The sequence below is a fragment of the Podarcis gaigeae genome (assembly GCF_964106915.1).
Source record: "Podarcis gaigeae genome assembly, chromosome: 7".
In the NCBI taxonomy this organism is placed as follows: Eukaryota; Metazoa; Chordata; class Lepidosauria; order Squamata; family Lacertidae; genus Podarcis; species Podarcis gaigeae.
In genome coordinates this window covers 85,090,686-85,109,141 of record NC_139683.1, presented here as the reverse complement: position 1 = coordinate 85,109,141, position 18,456 = coordinate 85,090,686, and the positions used below count along the sequence as shown (strand labels likewise).

The 18,456-nt window shown below is 44.4% G+C and overlaps 1 protein-coding gene across 10 annotated transcripts in view; it reads left to right on the top strand.

Moving 5' to 3' along the window:
- PACS2 (phosphofurin acidic cluster sorting protein 2) overlaps window positions 1–18,456 on the top strand; it is a 52,285-nt gene extending 33,829 nt beyond the window's left edge. For 3 of the 10 annotated variants that reach the window (XM_083748404.1, XM_083748403.1, XM_083748401.1), the window contains exons 16-25: window positions 1,410–1,564; window positions 2,825–2,935; window positions 4,374–4,482; window positions 6,089–6,121; window positions 8,448–8,490; window positions 9,253–9,295; window positions 12,000–12,135; window positions 14,643–14,869; window positions 16,270–16,383; window positions 17,384–18,456. In XM_083748404.1, coding sequence (XP_083604530.1) covers window positions 1,410–1,564; window positions 2,825–2,935; window positions 4,374–4,482; window positions 6,089–6,121; window positions 8,448–8,490; window positions 9,253–9,295; window positions 12,000–12,135; window positions 14,643–14,869; window positions 16,270–16,383; window positions 17,384–17,496 — 1,084 coding nt within the window. In that variant the 3' untranslated portion in view covers window positions 17,497–18,456. Of the gene's footprint in view, window positions 1–1,409; window positions 1,565–2,824; window positions 2,936–4,373; window positions 4,483–6,088; window positions 6,122–8,447; window positions 8,491–9,252; window positions 9,296–11,999; window positions 12,136–14,642; window positions 14,870–16,269; window positions 16,384–17,383 lie in introns of those variants that run through there. The other 7 variants (XM_083748406.1, XM_083748402.1, XM_083748405.1 and 4 more) reach the window with 5 other exon arrangements.

The following is an 18,456-nucleotide window of genomic DNA, read 5'->3' as shown; positions in this document are numbered from 1 at the left end:
GTTCCGGGGGCTTGCGGTGGGAGGAGGGTTTTTCCTCCCCACCGCCAACATTCAGAACAGCATTCTGAATGTTGGCGGTGGGAAGGAAAACCCTCCTCCCACCGCAAGTCTTCAGGACAGCCATCCGAACCCTGGCGGGGGGAGGAGGTCTCTCCGCCCGACCGACCGCCTTCGGAGCAGCCATTCTGAATGTTGGCGGTGGGAAGGAAAACCCTCCTCCCACCGCAAGTCTTCAGGACAGCCTTCCGAAGGCTGGCGGCGGGAGGAGGTCTCTCCGCTCCACCGCCAGCCTTTGGAGCAGCCTTCCGAAGGCTGGCGGTGGGGCGGAGAGACCTCCTCCCGCCGCCAGCCTTCGGAGCAGCCGTCCGAAGGCTGGCGGAGAGACCTCCTCCCGCCGCCAGCCTTTGGAGCCTTCCGAAGGCTGGTGGCGGGAGGAGGTCCGAGGACAGTGGGGAAGACGCGCTGCGCTTCCCCGCTGTCCCGGAGATTTCCCTATGGGCTTTCGTCTTGCGAAGGAAGCCCATAGGGAAATTCGTTTTGCGAAGCGCCTCCAAAACGGAAAACCCTTTCGTCTAGCGGGTTTTCCATCTTGCGAGGCGTTCGTCTTGCGAGGCACCACTGTATGTTGTGGGGGACAGCCATTTGAGCTCGGTCGCAACGGAAGCTCCGACACCGCTTAGGCCACCCTTGGCTGTAACTCGGTCAATGCTCTATATGCAAAAGGTCCCAGGTTCAACCCCAGAGAGTCACCGGTGAGCTGGAAGGATCGGTTTTGTAACCTGGTCTAAGGGAGCTTCCTAATACTGGCAAGTACATAGGAAGCCACCTTAGGAGAAGTCAGCCCATTGGTCCATCCTGGCAGTGGCTCCCCAGGGTTTCAATCCAATTATATTTCTGGCCCTACCTGGAGGTGCCAGGGGTAGAATGTGGAACCTTCTGCATGCAAAGCAAATGCTCTGCCCTATAGCTAGCATACTGATGCTGCTGAAGTTGACTTGCATACAAAATTAAGGTTGTTGTGGACGGTTTGTCTGATTAATCGTAACTTTCTTACAGTTGGAACAAACACATAGCAAAAAGAAGCAAGCAAACCAAAAAAACATCAGGCATGCCACTGTTCCTATCTTTTTAAACAAATCTCCTGTCCTTTGACTAAAGAAAATGGGAGTCACGTGAATGATTCTCTTCTGGTTCATAAGGCTGATGTAGCTCACTGTCTAAGAGACCAAAGCACAAATTTGGAAGCCCCTCATTTAAATCTGCACTCTGGTAGGAAGTCGCTGAGTGCCTACTTGCTTTCAGTCTTGACCTTCTGTCATGAGTATGTTAGGTTAATAATGTACGTGGTACAAAATACCCATCGATCTCTGGATTTTATTTAAAAGCGGTAATGTTCCCTCTCTCTTCAGCTGCAACTGCAATTCTCAGCCTCCCAATCCAATTAAAATTGCAATTGCGGGAGCCCAGAATTACCTCAGTGCTGTGCTGAGGCTCTTTGTAGAACAACTGTCTCACAAAACCCCAGACTGGCTCAGCTACATGAGATTTCTTATCATACCAGTAGGTAAGCAAGCTTTTCTGTCCTTTCTTCTTCCTTTGAATTAACCTTTTTCTCACTACATCACAACACAGGAACTGTTTGTCTGTTCAAGTTGTGTTGTCTGCTCTGGTTATAATGCTCTTGTACAGGGTTGCTGGATATTAAATATAACAATGGCAGCCTCTAGAATACCAGCACTTTCCTATCGCTCCCCTTCTAAACTTTGTGGCAGAATGAGAAGGATAGCTAGCAGTCAGAGCTTCAGCTGGAGTGGAGGTTATTTATAGTTCCTTCCATTGTGCATTGCAAATTGGAACTGAATCTAAGCAAGACAGATGTTCTATAAGTGGACTGTTCCAGTGTGCAGGAGTTGGCAGAATAACCTAGAATCATAGAATAGAATCATAGAGTTGGAAGAGACCTCAAGGGCCATCGAGTCCAACCCCCTGCCAAGCAGGAAACACCATCAGAGCACTCCTGACATATGGTTGTCAAGCCTCTGCTTAAAGACCTCCAAAGAAGGAGACTCCACCACACTCCTTGGCAGCAAATTCCACTGTCGAACAGCTCTTACTGTCAGGAAGTTCTTCCTAATGTTTAGGTGGAATCTTCTTTCTTGTAGTTTGGATCCATTGCTACAATGGAGGCCACAAACCCCTTGAAGGGGCAGGTCCATAGTCTGGGATGCTCCTGGAACCATGGTTGTTCCTTGAGGGCCAGCTGGCCTCAGTGGTTAGGAGTGCCTGTGCTGATGTGCCAACCACTGCCATATCTGCATAGGGATAGCCTGGGCATGGTTACTTGGGCTGTGGTAACATCTAAGTTGGACTACTGTAATTCACTTTACATGGATCTGCCCTTGAAGACATCTGGAAACTGCAGCTAGTGCAGAATGTTACAGGAGGAATCTCAATAGGGGCAACAGGCCGCAAGCATATAATGCTGTAGTAATCTGACGTCTCCCAACCCCACGGAAGATTTTTATTATGTAACAAAGTTTTATATAATAAGGAGCGTCCTGCTTTATTTCCTACCTTTGTTTCTACCGCCTTGTTTGTGGCTACTTTCCATTTTAAAAACACTAAGAACGTCTCACAACGCAGAAGAGGAAGAAGAAACTGAATTTCAGCGACTTTTCACAATTTTGAGCACATCTTCACCCTGAAGGCAATAAGTTGGGATTTCCTTTCTTCTGACCACTAAAGGGGTATAGACGTAATATATTCTGCACTGCTATTGTGCATCTGCCATACAGAACAGATTTATTTTTTGTGTTGTTTACAGGTTGTCATCCGGTGGCAAAGTATCTGGGTTCCGTTGATTGTCAGTATAATTACTTCTTCCAAGATCTGTCCTGGAAAGATTTATTTAACAGACTCGAAGCAGAAAATGCTGGTAAGGCTGTCTTAATACTTATTTGCATCAGGTTGCCTGAATTGATAACTATGAAAAAGAATAATTGTTTACTGGAGGGCATTGCCACTAATACCTGCTGTGTCCCATTAGTGGAAATGCCCTCCGGTGCCTCTGGAAAAGAGGAAATTTCCTTGCCACAAATTTCTATCTCCAGAGGGTGCCAGAGGGCATTTCTTCCCTTTGTGTTCTGGGGGTGCTGCTTTCCTGTCTATGCCAGTTGGTGGTGGGTAGTCCTCTATGGTTCTGCAGTTTTTCTGTTTGAGTTGCAGCATTTGGAGGGAAGCTGCCTTCTGCTGCCAAGAGGGTCTGGGCAGTGAAGAAGCAGCATTGCCTACTGGCTTCACTAGGAGGCAGCATCTCATTAGTGGCAATGCCCTAAGGCAGCCCCTTAAAACAGAATTTCACAGTAAGGCAATTTCTGTGCTTTGCTTTCTGAGTCTTCTACCTTCCCAGTTTCCAATGCCCGTTTGTAACAGCACTGGAGGCATCAAAGAAATGCTGATTCCGTCCCATAATTCCACAGCTTTCCACAAATTTGGTTTGATTCTCCTTGAGATGCAGAATATTGTATTCAGCTATTGAATTTTCCTTTTAGAGTCTAATAGTATCTCAAGTCCTCCCACCTGGAGCTGGGAGAAGGTAGCGTAGTTGGCACCTGCCATTCTACCCTGTTGAATTCGGGTAACAGATACCATGTCATGGCACTCTTAAGCTGGTACAGGGAAAATAAGGCCGTTGGAGGTGACATGGCCATATTATTTTAAAAAGTAAATGTGAAAAAGAGCTTTATTTGAGAAAAAATGCTCTGTGGATGTGTTGTATACAAAGATCAGAACAGTCATCACCATGATGCCCTCCTTATGACTCTGACTGGTTGTTGTTGGAAACAGAAAAGTTGGGAGTAGGTAGATTCAGCAAGCAGGGACGCGGGTGGTGCTGTGGGTTAAACCACAGAGCCTAGGACTTGCTGATCAGAAGGTTGGCGGTTTGAATCCCCGTGACGGGGTGAGCTCCCGTTGCTTGGTCCCTGCTCCTGCTAACATAGCAGTTCAAAAGCACATCAAAGTGCGAGTAGATAAATAGGTACTGCTCCAGCGGGAAGGTATATGGCGTTTCCGTGCGCTGCTCTGGTTCGCCAGAAGCGGCTTAGTCATACTGGCCCCATGACCCGGAAGCTGTACGCCGGCTCCCTCGGCCAATAAAGCGAGATGAGCACCGCAACCCCAGAGTCAGCCATGACTGGACCTAATGGTCAGGGGTCCCTTTACCTTTACTAGATTCAGCAAGCAATTTCTTCTACTCTGGGGCCCTTCAGGAGGAAGGGTGGGGTATAAATTGGGTGGATGAATGGATGGATGGAGTTGCAGTTCCTTCGAAATGCATGGCAAATGGTCATGTGCTTCTTTCTCTGTTTCAGTCCAGGAATCACCTGACATTGTCTCCAGAATAACTCAGTACCTAGTGGGAGCAAACTGTGCCCACCAGTTGCCCATTGCAGAAGCCATGTTGACATACAAGCAGAAAAGGTACATTTTTAATGAAAAAGCAACTTCTCCTTGGTAGCCAGGAAATCCAGGCCGCTGGACGACATTTTCCAAGTATGATAAGCCAGTCAGTAGCACTTTCGATAATAATCAATTCAAAGCAAAGTACTGCTTGTGGAAATATTTGTACTTTGAATGCAGCCCATGTGATATTACAGAAAGGCAGCTAGGTCCTTGTACAGTTGTACCTCGGGTTACAGGCGCTTCAGGTTACAGGCGCTTCAGGTTACAGACTCCACTAACCCAGAAATAGTACCTCGGGTTAAGAACTTTGCTTCAGGAAGAGAACAGAAATCCCGCAGCAGCAGCGGGAGGCCCCATTAGCTAAAGTGGTACCTCAGGTTAAGAACAGTTTCAGGTTAAGAACGGACCTTTGGAATGAATTAAGTTCTTAACCTGAGGTACCAGTGTATTGGCTTGGTAGTGTGGGAATCTCAGCATCGCCATTTTGTCCTGTGCCATCTGTATAACATGAAGAGCTTTTCAGGTGCGCAACGCATGTGATTCCAGGCTTCTCATATGACTTTCACAACATCGGAAGGTGCAGCGCTGCTAGATGTAACTATATTACACAGCCTCACAAATTAGAGAAGCTTCGCTTCCTTGGAAATTGATAGGATGCCTCCTCCCCCCCCCAAAAAAAGAGTAAAGCTTAACATAAGAAGAAAAGAAAAAAAGAATCACAAAAGCATTGGGGGAGAAAATCAAAGGCAACAAGCATTGCATTGCAGGGGTTAGACTGCATGACCCTAGGGGTCCCTTAAAATCTACACAATTCTACAATTCCATAAGCACATCAGACTGAGTGCAAATCCATTCAGGCTTGTCTAACGTTTGAAAAGGTGAATTGAGTTATCATTGCTACCTATGACTTCTTGCGGTTCCCTCACCGCGAGAAGTGAGGTTACAGGGCCTTCTCGGTAGTGGCACCCGCCCTGTGGAATGCCCTCCTATTAGATGTCAAGGAAATAAGCAGCTATCCTATTTTTAAAAGACATCTGAAGGCAGCCCTGTTTAAGGAAGTTTTTAATCTTTAATGCTGTATTGTGCTTTTAATATTTGATTGGGAGCAGAGTGGCTGGGGAAACTCAGCCATATGGGCGGGGTATAAATAATAAATTATTATTATTATTATTTAAATAAAAACGGTTTAGTAGTTAATGCAATTGGGAAAGGTGCTTGCCTACCAAAGGTCTGATCGCAGTCTCTCATCTGTCCCAAAGCTGGCCATTCCTGCTAGTCCTTATTAAGGTGGGTGATGCCTGTCACTCAGCAGAACGGGACATGTAGCAGCGCTGAGCTTTCCCACGCTACCATGATAATGTGAGATGGGACCACATGAGATTAGCTGACACTGCAGCTCCTCTCCACGCACTGCCCCCCCCCCGAAAGAACTGGGTTCATGTCAGAATGGGGAGGACCCGCAGCATGGCAGCTTCTTCTCCAAAGGCGGCTGCCATAGCAGTGGAAAGTTAAGGAGGATTGGCTCTGTTGTGGCTTCCAACCCACTGGGATCCAGTGTTAACGTTTTGTTTGTCTCCCGAAGTATAATAATTTATTTATTTTTCTTTTGATTGCTTCTGAAAAGGAAAAAGAACTTTCATTTTGAATTTAATATAAGGTACTTGTCTGTCTAGATCACCCTCTTCTTATCCTATACATATTATTTCCTTTGCTGGTCTTTCACCACCTTCATGGTATTTATAAGGCTGGAATGTTCAATTTGTATAATACATACATACATACACACACACACACGCGCGCGCGCGCACACACACACACACACACATATACACGCAGTTTGCTGCTTTTGACATTATTTGAAGAGGCAGAATACATTGTCCAAAAGAATCAAGAATAAAAGGCATTTACTCAAAAATGACCTCTACAAATACAGAACAGATGGTTGAGGTAAAGTTTGTATAGGTCATTCCGTAAGTTAGTGCTAACGCACTTCAATGCTGGCTGGCTGGTTATTTAGCTCAGCAAGTTCTGAAATAGCCCATACAACTTTTTTTCCAATTCACATACCCCTTCCCTCTCTGCATATGCTATAGCAATTGTGGTAAGGAGGCTGCTATGGCTAGGACCATTCTCCTTGGAAGAGGAAGAGTCCCTGGAAAATCTAATGTGGCATTTTAATCCTATTGAGGTAATTCCGCTTGAAATCCAACCAACCTACTTCCTTGGGTTCGGTCCATTTCAGCATCTGATAAATTGGACTCTTAAGGCCCTAAGATGAATTTTTTAGTTTTCCAGACTGTCATATGCTTGGGTTTGAAAGCAAAGGCACTAGTGAGGGTATAGGAGACTCCAAGTAAAAATGAAGAAAGAGTGCAATTCATCCATTTGAGCAGGATTTGAGTACAAGCGTCCAGCAACTGGCGTTCAGAAGCACATTGTCTCCAAATGTTCAAAACTTACATTTCACACTTCACTTCCTTCCTTTCTGTCATAATATGTTGTTGATCCCAAGGCTTTCTCACTGGCTTGGTTTGACAATATACACTTCATTTGGAACAAACCTTTGGTTGCAGTGAAAGAAGCCATTTTGAGCATGTGTTGGTTTGCTCCTGACTGGAGCAAACTCTGGCAGTTATTTTCACAACCTGGCAGTAAAAGCTATCCATTATATAAAAAAAGCGATGAATGGGAGTATAAGCTTTAGATAAATATGCCCTGCACTTGCTGCGATTTTTAGAAGTTGCCTTAAGTGGAGATACATGATCTGGACACATGGAGTGGATGGGAATTTTGTGTTATTAGGTTACCTGAAGGTTTGCCTCTCCTCATATAAACCGTCCCAGACTCTTGTGTTCATTCTCCGAGGCCCTTCTTTGTGTTCTTCCTCCACATGATGTCTGGAGAGTGGCAACATGAGAATGGGCCTTTTCTACAGTGGCTCCCTGCTTGTGGAATGAATGCTTTCCCCAGGGAGGCTCGCTGGGTGCCTTCATTATTTATATTTTAGGTCCCTGGGGAATCAGCCTGGCCTGATTAATATTCTACAGCATTTACAATGTGTCTGTGGGAAGGTGTGGGGTGGGTTTTTATCTTCTGTTATTTTTCTTTCAAAACTTGTGTTTTTATATTGTATTTTACTCTGTAAAGGGACACGGGTGGCGCTGTGGGTAACACCTCAGTGCCTAGGACTTGCCGATTGTATGGTCGGCGGTTCGAATCCCCGCGGTGGGGTGAGCTCCCGTCTTTCAGTTCCAGCTCCTGCCCACCTAGCAGTTCGAAAGCACCTCTAAGTGCAAGTAGATAAATAGTACCACTTTATAGCGGGAAGGTAAATGGCGTTTCCATGTGCTGCGCTGGTGCCGGCTCGCCAGAGCAGCTTCGTCACGCTGGCCACATGACCCGGAAGTGTCTCCGGACAGCGCTGGCCCCCGGCCTCTTAAGTGAGATGGGCGCACAACCCTAGAGTTGGACACGACTGGCCCGTACGGGCAGGGGTACCTTTACGTTTTTGCTCTGTAAACTGCCCTGAGATCTTGTGATAAAGGGCAGTATATGAATATAATAAATAAAATACAATAAAATAAGTAAATGGTACCTAGTTTTACATCGCGAAATGCATAATATTTGCTTGTAATGGGCAATTCAACATAATCTACATATACTGTTAGTCACCTCTTTTATATATTATTTGAATAAATTTTCTCTTTATGTTAAATCATGTTGCTCTAACTACACAAGTGTCAAAGTAAGGACAAGTGTGCTGTTTTTATGAGTGTAGGTTGTGTCTGCGCATGCTTGTGTGCACATGTCCGTGTGCCGGCTAAATTTCATTCTGCATGGGTTTGCAGCAGAAGAATTATTCTGGGCATATAGAGAAGTCTATGCTTGCATGTTTTTTGCAACCGCTGCATGCTTGATAGTAACAATGAGAAAATTTCCAGCTTCTGGCTTTTGAAATGATCATGATTCTCTGATCTTTTTAGCCCAGATGAAGAATCTGCTCAGAAGTTCATCCCTTTTGTTGGAGTGAGTAGTATTTTTTTCCATTAAGAACACTGACAAATTTTCATCCCCAAAAATTTTCATGGTGAAAAGTGTGCTTTCAGAGAATACAACATACACCCCCAAATCCCCGTCTTTCATTTTTCCACATTTTTTAATGCCTGTTCACAGCTGTTACGTCCACAATCTGTGGCAGCAACATAATTTTTAACAAATCCGAAGATGACCTTTTCCTTCTCAATCACAGATCATGTTAGTTGATATCCTGATGTTGTGGAGCTACATAGTCAGTCATATTTGGCTATGTTATGCAACCAAAGCTGTATTGCCCTCACTCTGAAACTCTGATCCAGTTTTATATGCACATGTACACATTGAACCTTGCGTCCCATTAAGAGCAATTGCAACATTTCCTTGGATATTTCAGGTCTGATCCTTCCCATTTACTGCACTATGCTCTGACCTCAACGCTGGTAACCAAATTTATTTTACTTTTTTATTTATTGAATTCGTATATTGCCCTTCACCTGAAGATTGCAACACTGAAATTCAAAATGAAAACACAAAATACAGAATAAAACAAACCGGTAGTATCCCACCTCCCACAAAACAGTTAACTTTAGCCTGATTAGCAAGTCAGTGGGGGCACATTTCCCACCCCCAAAGCACTTCTCTTTTGAGCTCCCCTCTACAACAAAGTCAGCTGCTTTTCAGTGGGTACAGGAAACCGATTAAACTGTCACTGCAGAGCTAATAATTCTATGTAAAATGTTTTTCTTCCTCCAGGTGGTAAAAGTTGGAATAGTTGAACAGTCCTCTGCAACTTCAGGTAATAAAAACTTTCAACGTTGTTGTCATTTGTCACTAAAGAATGGCATGGATGTTGGAGGCCAGTAGTCTGACTATACTCGGAGTCAAGAGTGGATTTCATGCTCTTTATTCAGCTCATAGTGGTGAGGAGGAATGGAAGTTCCCCCACAATATCTGCTTTATATACATTATTTACACAATGGGCTGCACGTGATTGGCTAATTCCGGGATTCTCCTGTAGGCCAATCAAGTTGTGGATTCACTTCCACCTGGAGCTGGATTGGGTGGCTCCTGCGGACCAGTCATACTGCTGCATTGTTCTAGGACCAATCAGACTGCTGCATTTTGGATCCTAATCAACTCAGTACATAACACAATCCCAGATGTCTGTTTTTCAATTGTATTTTATAATAGTGCCCCAACAGAAGTATGTTGTCCAGCTCAAGGGAAGCAATAGTCTCGGCTCTGTTCTGCAACCAGTTCTGAGCACCACAGTTGAAGAAGGATCTTGACAAGCTGGAAGGTGTGAAGATCCTGGAGCCCTACTGCCTGGGCAAGAGGACCCTTGGTCCCCATCGGAGCATCACATCTCCCTCCCTAAGCTGGGCAAAAGCTTCCTGGGCTTTGGGAGGGAGGCACCAGGCTTTAATGGTTTAATACTCTAATTTACCGGGAACGTTTAGGCGACTAGCGTAGTCTCCCTAGTCCACTGACCTCACTCCATTGCACGCTCACAAGGTCTTTCAGCTTCCGAGCACAATTCAAAGTGTTGGTGCTGACCTTTAAAGCCCTAAAGGGCCTTGGTCCTGTATACCTGAAGGAGCATCTACACCCCCATCGTTCTACCCAGAAACTGAGGTCCAGCGCCGAGGGCCTTCGGGCGGTTCCCTCACTGCGAGAAGCCAAGCTACAGGGAACCAGGCAGAGGGCCTTCTTGGTAGTGGCGCCCTCCCTGTGGAACACCCTCCCACCAGATGTCAAAGAGAACAACAACTACCAGACTTTTAGAAGACATCTGAAGGCAGCCCTGTTTAGGGAAGCTTTGATGTATTATGGTATTTTATTATTTTATTGGAAGCCACCCAGAGTGGCTGGGGAAGCCCAGCCAGATGTGTGGAATAAAAACAATAAATTATTATTATTATTATTATTATTATTATTATTTATTATTATTAAAGGTGACCCCTCACCATTAGGTCCAGTCGTGACCGACTCTGGGATAGTCCTTTGCTATAGGTTGATGCTGTTGTCTGGCAGTATCATTTTTTATCCACATGGCTCTCCGTAGACCCCTGACTAACTTCCTCTCAGCAGTAGCCGTCCCCCTCAGACCGTGTGCTGAAGCAGAGCACACAGCAAAACACACACAAAAGCAAAGCCTCCAAGCAGCTCAGGCAAGCAAGCAGCTCTTTTCCAAAAGACACAAGCTCACTTTGTTCTGTGTCTTCCACCAATCCCTCACAAACATCCTCAAGCAACTCAGAAGGAAAGCAGGCTGAATGCTCACTGCCACAGAACCACCCTGAAAACCAATCAGAAGGAATGCTCAATAAAGACAATATAATTTAACCTCCATGTCAGCTTTGTGTGAGCAAATTGGGATCAAAGCTCTGGAGGAGCCCCTACACCAGCAAAGCTAAATCAGGGATTTGTTATCATTTATCTCATTCCTTTGGAAAGATACACTAACCTGACTTGTGAGTAATTTGGGAGGGTATAACTTCATTTTCATTATGTGCTTTCTTATTCACATTAGTTTTCTTTCCCCCTCTCTGTGTGTGTTGTAATATGTGTACTTCAACTTCAATCAAATATTGAAAAGATATTCATAAAAGGATTGTGGAAAATTACAAAATTTACATTTTTAAATAAATTGCTACTCCATTTTTCTACTTCCCCCAGCCTGATCTAGATCCTCTGAATTCTTCTGCCATTGTCAACATTACAGTATTACTTCTACGACTATCATCACTGATAATAATAAATCATAATATTTAATTAATTTAATAATTCTAATTACCGGTACTTAATAAATGCCTAACATTTTCTAAGTGCTTAGCTATTATTAAGATAGCTCATTCTCACAGGCTTATTTTTTAATAGGAATGATAGCAATATCTGTTACTCAGCTGGTAGCACCTCAGAATCTCAATCTCAGGGTTGTGGGTCCAAGCCTCACATTGGGCAAAAAGATTCCTGTTTTGCAGGGGGGATGGACTAAATTATCCTTCCAATATTACAATTCCGTTCCTCAATAACTTTTAGATATTCCCCCCCCTCCATTTTGCTTTAGAACTTTCCTCGTTGTTATTCCACTTGTATTTTATTTACCATTTTAAAAAATTAAACTCGTGTTCCTCCTTGTACCAGTTCCAGGTGATTGATCTGCAATGACTGTAACCATAACTGATGCAGTCCTCAGTTTTGCCTCTAGGAAAGTAAGCCAGGCTACTAATTGCACCTACTTACCATGGCCGGATCCTTCCCTTAGTTCTGCCAGACACAGAGGTTTTCGACGCTACTTTTATTCTAACTTTTGTCTTTGGAGAAGCCGTAGCTTTGCTTTCTCTGCATCTCTTGTTCTGCTGATATGTCTGTCACATCTCGCCTGCCTTCTTTCTATCCATCTATCTCTCTATCCTGTAAAGGTCGTTGTTTGCCATATGATGCTTAAAGTGGTCTTTGTTGTCTGCAGACCAACCATTTGAATCCTGTTTTTAAAGGTGACTCGGATGATGCTGCTCCCTGCAGTTCAAGTGTCCTTTCCTCAACCCCACCTTCTGTGTCTCCTGCTCTGAAGGAATCTTCTCCCACCCCACCCTCCTCCCCATCGGTCACAGGCACCTTTGCTTCCTCCAGGTAAAGCACTTTCTCCCTTTTCTCTCTCTTCTATTATGAAATACAGAAGAAGAAGTAACACCCCTTTATATAAGGACCTTGAATTGCCAGTTTATCCTCATGATTTGCTCATATTCGCCTTCATCTCAGCCGATTCAATACCTTTCTGAAAATTAAATCTCCCCCAAAAAGCAATATTTAGTTGTTTATGTCAGCAGGTCTTCCTGATAGAGCCTACCTCTATGGTGCCTTGCACCTGTTTTTGACACTAGGTTATGCTAGCAACTTTTAGACATTAACTCAGGTTTTCCTGTGGTGAAGAGCAATATACCGTATTTTTCGCTCTCTAAAGACGCACCAGACTACAAGACGCACCTAGTTTTTGGAGGAGGAAAACAAGAAAAAAAATATTCTGAATCTCAGAAGCCAGAACAGCAAGAGGGATCGCTGCGCAGTGAAAGCAGCAATCCCTCTTGCTGTTCTGGCTTCTGGGATAGCTGCGCAGCCTGCATTCACTCCATAAGACGTGCACACATTTCCTCTTACTTTTTAGGAGGGAAAAAGTGAGTGTTATAGAGCAAAAAATACAGTAATCACTTTACTAGGAAACACAATAACATAAATAAAGCAAACGACAAAAAAAAATCAGAACGATTAAGACAATTCAATATCAAATTAATAATTCAAAATAGTAATTGGAATATTTTAAATAGTAATTCGAAATATCAGAAAAAAATTAGTTTTATGAGGTTGGGAGAAAAACTTTTCTCTGTGCGTGGAATCGTGAAAGTGGATAATTTTATAAATTTCTACCATGTCATAAAATCATAGAATTGTAGAGTTGGAAGGAATCTTGGGGGTTCACACCTTGCAATGCAGGAATCTCAGTGTCGGAATGCTGACTCACCTTTTCTCTAAACTAAAAAGTCCCAAATGTGGCAACTTTTCTTCATAAAGGAGTTGCTCCATCCCTTGGATAATTTTGAGGGCATTCCACAAACAGAGCCACTGCAGAAAAGGCGCGCTCTTGTTGCCACACTTCCGGACACACGAAAAAGGCCTCAGATGATGACTGCAGGGTGCAGGTTGGTTCATATGGAGAGAGGCAGTCCTTGAGGAATTGCAGTCCTGAGCCTTTTAAGGCTTTGCAGTATAGGAATGTTCAGGGAGGCAGGAGAGGATATATTGTTTATTAATATCCTTCCTAACTTGCGCTAGCAAGTTCCTTTACTTAAAAGAGTTTCACATTCCCCTTTTAAATGCCCAGTGGGTAGCTAGTTGCAGGCTTGTGTAAGCCTCTCACTTTTATATAATTCAGTCTGTCTTAGACTGAATTGTACATTCTTGGTAAGTTCCCTTAAATCCCTCTTAAAAGAAAAAAGACACCACAATCTTATACAAAGTGAATAAAAGAAGTTTACTTACATTAGGCAGAGCATAGTGTGATCCCTGAAGGCAGACTTAGTTACAAAGTATATACATGTGGATCCATCCCATATGGGGATAATCCCTGTGTCCTCTGTTGGCTGGAAGTGAAAAGCTGCTCCAGCGATGGAGGAAGTCAAAAAGAGAGAGAGTGCTGCATGCCTTGTCCCTTTTGTTACCTGGACAGGTAAGGTCACGCCAACCTGTGGTCACATGCAAAGGAAGTATGTCCCAGCCAGGAGGAAACAGGAAGTTTTGACTGGCTGGACCAAACACTCCCCTGCATGTCCACTCTAGGAAAACAAGGAATGCTGTACTTCACTGCTACTTACATATCACATCCCACATGCAGGTCAAAACCAGCCTGCATTTTGGGACTTTCCTTAGGGGTGTGGTTCATTAGGGCTGCTGCGATGATCTCCTGCACTTCAAAATTTTCCACTACTCTATGTAATACTCTACAAAGAAAAGGGTTCAGAGCTTCTCTCTCCCTCTGCCTATGCAGCACTTTTAATATTCCCATCATTTCTGGGCTTTATGAAGAATTAAGCAGAACATGACCACATCTAATTTTGCTCTTAAGTCAGCAATGTTATATAGCATTTAGTTGGAATCTGTTTTTAAACAAAGTTGAAATTACATAAATAGATCTGTCCTGTTAAGTTCTATTTAAGATGGTCTACATATTAGATAGGAAGTGGTCCAACTGAACAATATGCTATATGTTGCTTCTTACACTGTTTTTGAAGACAGATGTGTACCTGCAAGTCACACTGGTTCTGAAGAGGCCTCAAACTCTGATTCCTAGGTGCCTCAGTCCAAAGACACACCTGGCACAAGATTCTTGAGGAGGCTGTAATATTGAGTTGTCATTTGGGTCTCAAGTTACATTATCTATTTTCAAATATATGTGATATATCTGATTCCTAGGTGCCTCAGTCCAAAGACACACCTGGCACAAGATTCTTGAGGAGGCTGTAATATTGAGTTGTCATTTGGGTCTCCAAGAATGCTTTTCAGTTTGGTATCATCCGTGTTTCTCACCTGGGCTCTCTGGGACTGTCACAGCTTACAAATGATAGTATTTTCCTAACGTGTTTCAGCTGTGGCCTTGGTATGGAACTGATGGGTCTTCAGGTGGATTACTGGATTGCAAGTCATCCTACGGAGAAGAGGAAAGACTCCGAAAAAAAGGACCCCTCTTCTGCCAAAAACACTCTGAAATGCACTTTTCGGTCTCTTCAGGTCAGCCGGCTGCCTACGAGTGGGGATGCCATTTCCACTCCAACGATGTCAATGACGGTTGTCACAAAGGAAAAGAACAAAAAAGGTGCAGAAAAGGGACGCTTCTTGGCTATTGTAACATATGTTCTATTGCTTAACACTAGCATTTTTCAGTAGTGAAATATTCCTGGAGGTCGAACTCACCGACTTTGTTAGTGTGTGAGATACATTTAATTGCACTAGAGTTTCCAATTAATTTTAGCATACCTTTCTGTCTTGCGACGCTGTGCTGGCTGCTCTAAATCTAGCTCAAGCTGGGACCAGTTCCTTCACATGTGGAAACTGATCATAGTGTAAACTTTATTTTCTCATGTTGGAGTGGCATGTTAGCATTTGTGTCTACTGTTCAGTGAGCATAGGAATTCACCTTGAGCTTTTTCCCTGTGGTTAAGAGTGGAAATAGAGCTACAGTGAATTTGAACTGTCATTCCCTCCTTTAAAAATAGTATAAACAAGATGTTACAGGTGCTTGGGTAATTGTGGCCAACTGGCACACCAGCCTTACCTGGAGGAAGGAGCTTTGCGCCACACTTCAGTGCTGTAGACGTCATGCTTTAAGAGCTTGATCCTTTAAGACAGGAGTGGAAAACCCTTTCAAATCCAGGGACCACATTTTTTTTTCTGGCCACACCCTGTGGGCCGAATTTGACAGGTGGGTGAGAGGGGGAAGTACAAGTTGAATGTGAAAGGAGAAAAGGAGAAGATACAGGAGATGCGTTAACATACTTTGAGAGGCCCAGGGGTAGGTGGGAAGGAAAAATATGAAAGAAAAACCCTCTGCTTAGAGCAGGCATAGGCAAACTCGGTCCTCCAGATGTTTTGGGACTACATTTCCCATCATCCCTGACCACTGGTCCTGTTAGCTAGGGATGATGGGAGTTGTAGTCCCAAAACATATGGAGGGCCGAGTTTGCCTATGCCTGGCTTAGAGCTTCTGGGTCATTGGATTTTGTCTCAAATGTGGGCTGGGGAGGTCACAATATCTCCAGAGTCAGCGTAGATATCAATAGAAAATGTCAATAATTATACCAAACTCTGCCACCATTTTGTGACTGGCTTTGCCCCTGTAGCACCATTATGTGACTGGTGGGCTTCAGCGATTTTCAGCCATCTCAAGTGGGCCCTGCAGGTAGAAAGTTTGAGATGCCCTAGCAGAAACCGGATCTGTCCAGGCACCTCTCCACTTGGCATGCAATGAGCATGCACACGACTGCTGATGCGTGTGCCATTTTTGATGCCAAAAGGGGGCAGGGTGGACTGGACTTGGACATGTCCTGCTGGTGCATGCGGCGGCCAGGAATGGAGCCCCCATGTAAGCAGGGATTCCTTTGTAGTGTAAAAGGTCCCGTTAATTCCCAGCTTTCTGGATCTTAAGACGTTCACTCAGGAGAGAGGACACCGAAAGATGGTGCTGCTGTGTTTACATATCTGCTTCATTTCCTCTAGTGATGTTTCTGCCTAAGAAAGTGAAAGACAAAGACTTTGATTCTAAGAGTCAGTGCATAGAGGGGATCAGCCGGTTGATTTGCACAGCGAAGCATCAGCAGACTATGTTGCAGGGTAAGTGCACGTTATCCAGTGCTACGACTGCCAGTCTGCTTTTGGACATCCTCCTTAGTTCATTCTTTATCTCTTGTGTTTACGGGTTTAGTTACTTTGCAGAGTAAGCTAGAATGAAGTTCAGTTTTAGGCCCAGATTCTCCGACCAAATCCAGAACAGCCCCATTTGAAGAGAAGGGGTCATCACTTCCCTCTTTCCTCCTTGTGCCTGTGATTGTTTTCACACAGTCTGTATTAGTGTTTCCCAACCTTTTTACGGCCGTGGCCCCGGGTGGTGCTGTGGTCTAAACCACTGAGCCTCATGGGCTTGTTGATCGGAAGGTTGGTGGTTTGAATCCCCACGATAGAGTGAGCTCCCGTTGCTCGGTCCCTGCTCCTGCCAACCTAGCAGTTCAAAAGCATGCCAGTGCAAGTAGATAAATAGGGACCACTGTGGCGGGAAGGTAAACAGCATTTCCATGTGCTCTGGCACTCATCACGGCCTCCCATTGCGCCAGAAGCAGTTTAGTCATGCTGGCCACATGACCTGGAAAGCTGTCTGTGAACAAACACCGGCTCCCTCAGCCTGAAAGCGAGCTCCCGTTGCTCGGTCCCTGCTCCTGCCAACCTAGCAGTTCGAAAGCACGCCAAAGTGCAAGTAGATAAATAGGTACCGTTCCGGCGGGAAGGTAAGCAGCGTTTCTGTGCACTGCTCTGGTTTCACCAGAAGCGGCTTAGTCATGCTGGCCACATGACCCGGGAAAACTGTCTGCGGACAAACGTCGGCTCCCTCGGCCAGTAAAGCGAGATGAGCGCCGCAACCCCAGAGTCGTTCGCAACTGGACTTATCTGTCAGGGGTCCTTTACCTTTACCTTTTTAGGGAAGGGTTTTGCAATGTATCTGGATGAATTTTGATGCATTTATTTTTATGGCAAGGGGAAATTGCTGGGGTGTAAGTTGAAACCAGGTCCCCAAGCACTTCTGTCCTAATCATCTTTCTTTGTTTATCTCCTGCTGCAGTGCTTATTGACGGAGTGGAGTGGAACGACGTGAAGTTCTTCCAGCTAGCCGCACAGTGGTCTTCCCATGTCAAGCATTTTCCCATCTGCATATTTGGGCATTCCAAATCCTAACAGAGCAGGAATTATGGGACAGTTCTGCAAGCCACAACACATGAGTACCAGCTGTTTGTGCTCTCTTACTTACGTGCTTGGATAACAGCTCAGATACGCTTCTGTTTGTTCTTCTGTTGTCTGCAAGGGAAGGATAGTCTTTAAAACCTCAGCAATTCAATATTAAGTCTAGCCAGCCATCTAAGATACTTGCAAGAGCCCTTAATAATTTTTTAAAAACCCAAGAGTAACTTGCTTATTAACGTAGAACCTGATTAGATGGAGAATGGGAGCATGCTTGTGAAATTTTCCAAATTCAGCTGGAGAGTAACTTCCAGGGTGCCCTTCCTTAGCACTCATCCAGCCTCCCCCACCCAAATTACTCCTTGCTTTCAAGACAATTTCTCCATCTAGGACATCTGATCTACGCCTCCTCATTGCGACTGCTTGTCACCATGATCGTTATGAATACCAGGATTAAAATTCCTGATAGACCTAGGTAATGCCATTTTTTCCCAAGGGAAAAGAGAAAGAAGGTGTGAGGGGTGTGTGTGTCAGATTTTCCTCACTTCCTCTTACCAGCAACACCCACCCCCCAGTAGCATCAGAAGGTCCAGTTTCATTGAAAGCAGGAGAAATTTCAGAGGAATGCTGGACTGAATGGGTGGAAAGGAAGAATTGGGGCAGCTTGGAAGCTAAATAATGAGTATCAGATTGCCTGATAAAATCATCCAAGTTACTTTTTATTTATGGGGAAATCACTAGTATCGCTTCTGAACCAATCCAATATGAGGTTGCCCATTTTGACAACTTTTTTGTGTTAAAATAAACGCTAACCCCTAAATTTTACATAGAAGCAAAATTGTTAAAATCATTCTCTCTTTGTCCCAGAATGGACAGCCTGCCACAATTGATTGCAAATTGCGGCTCATGCAAGTGACAGACCTTCTAACTGTGATTATGTAACCTGATCCCCGCCCC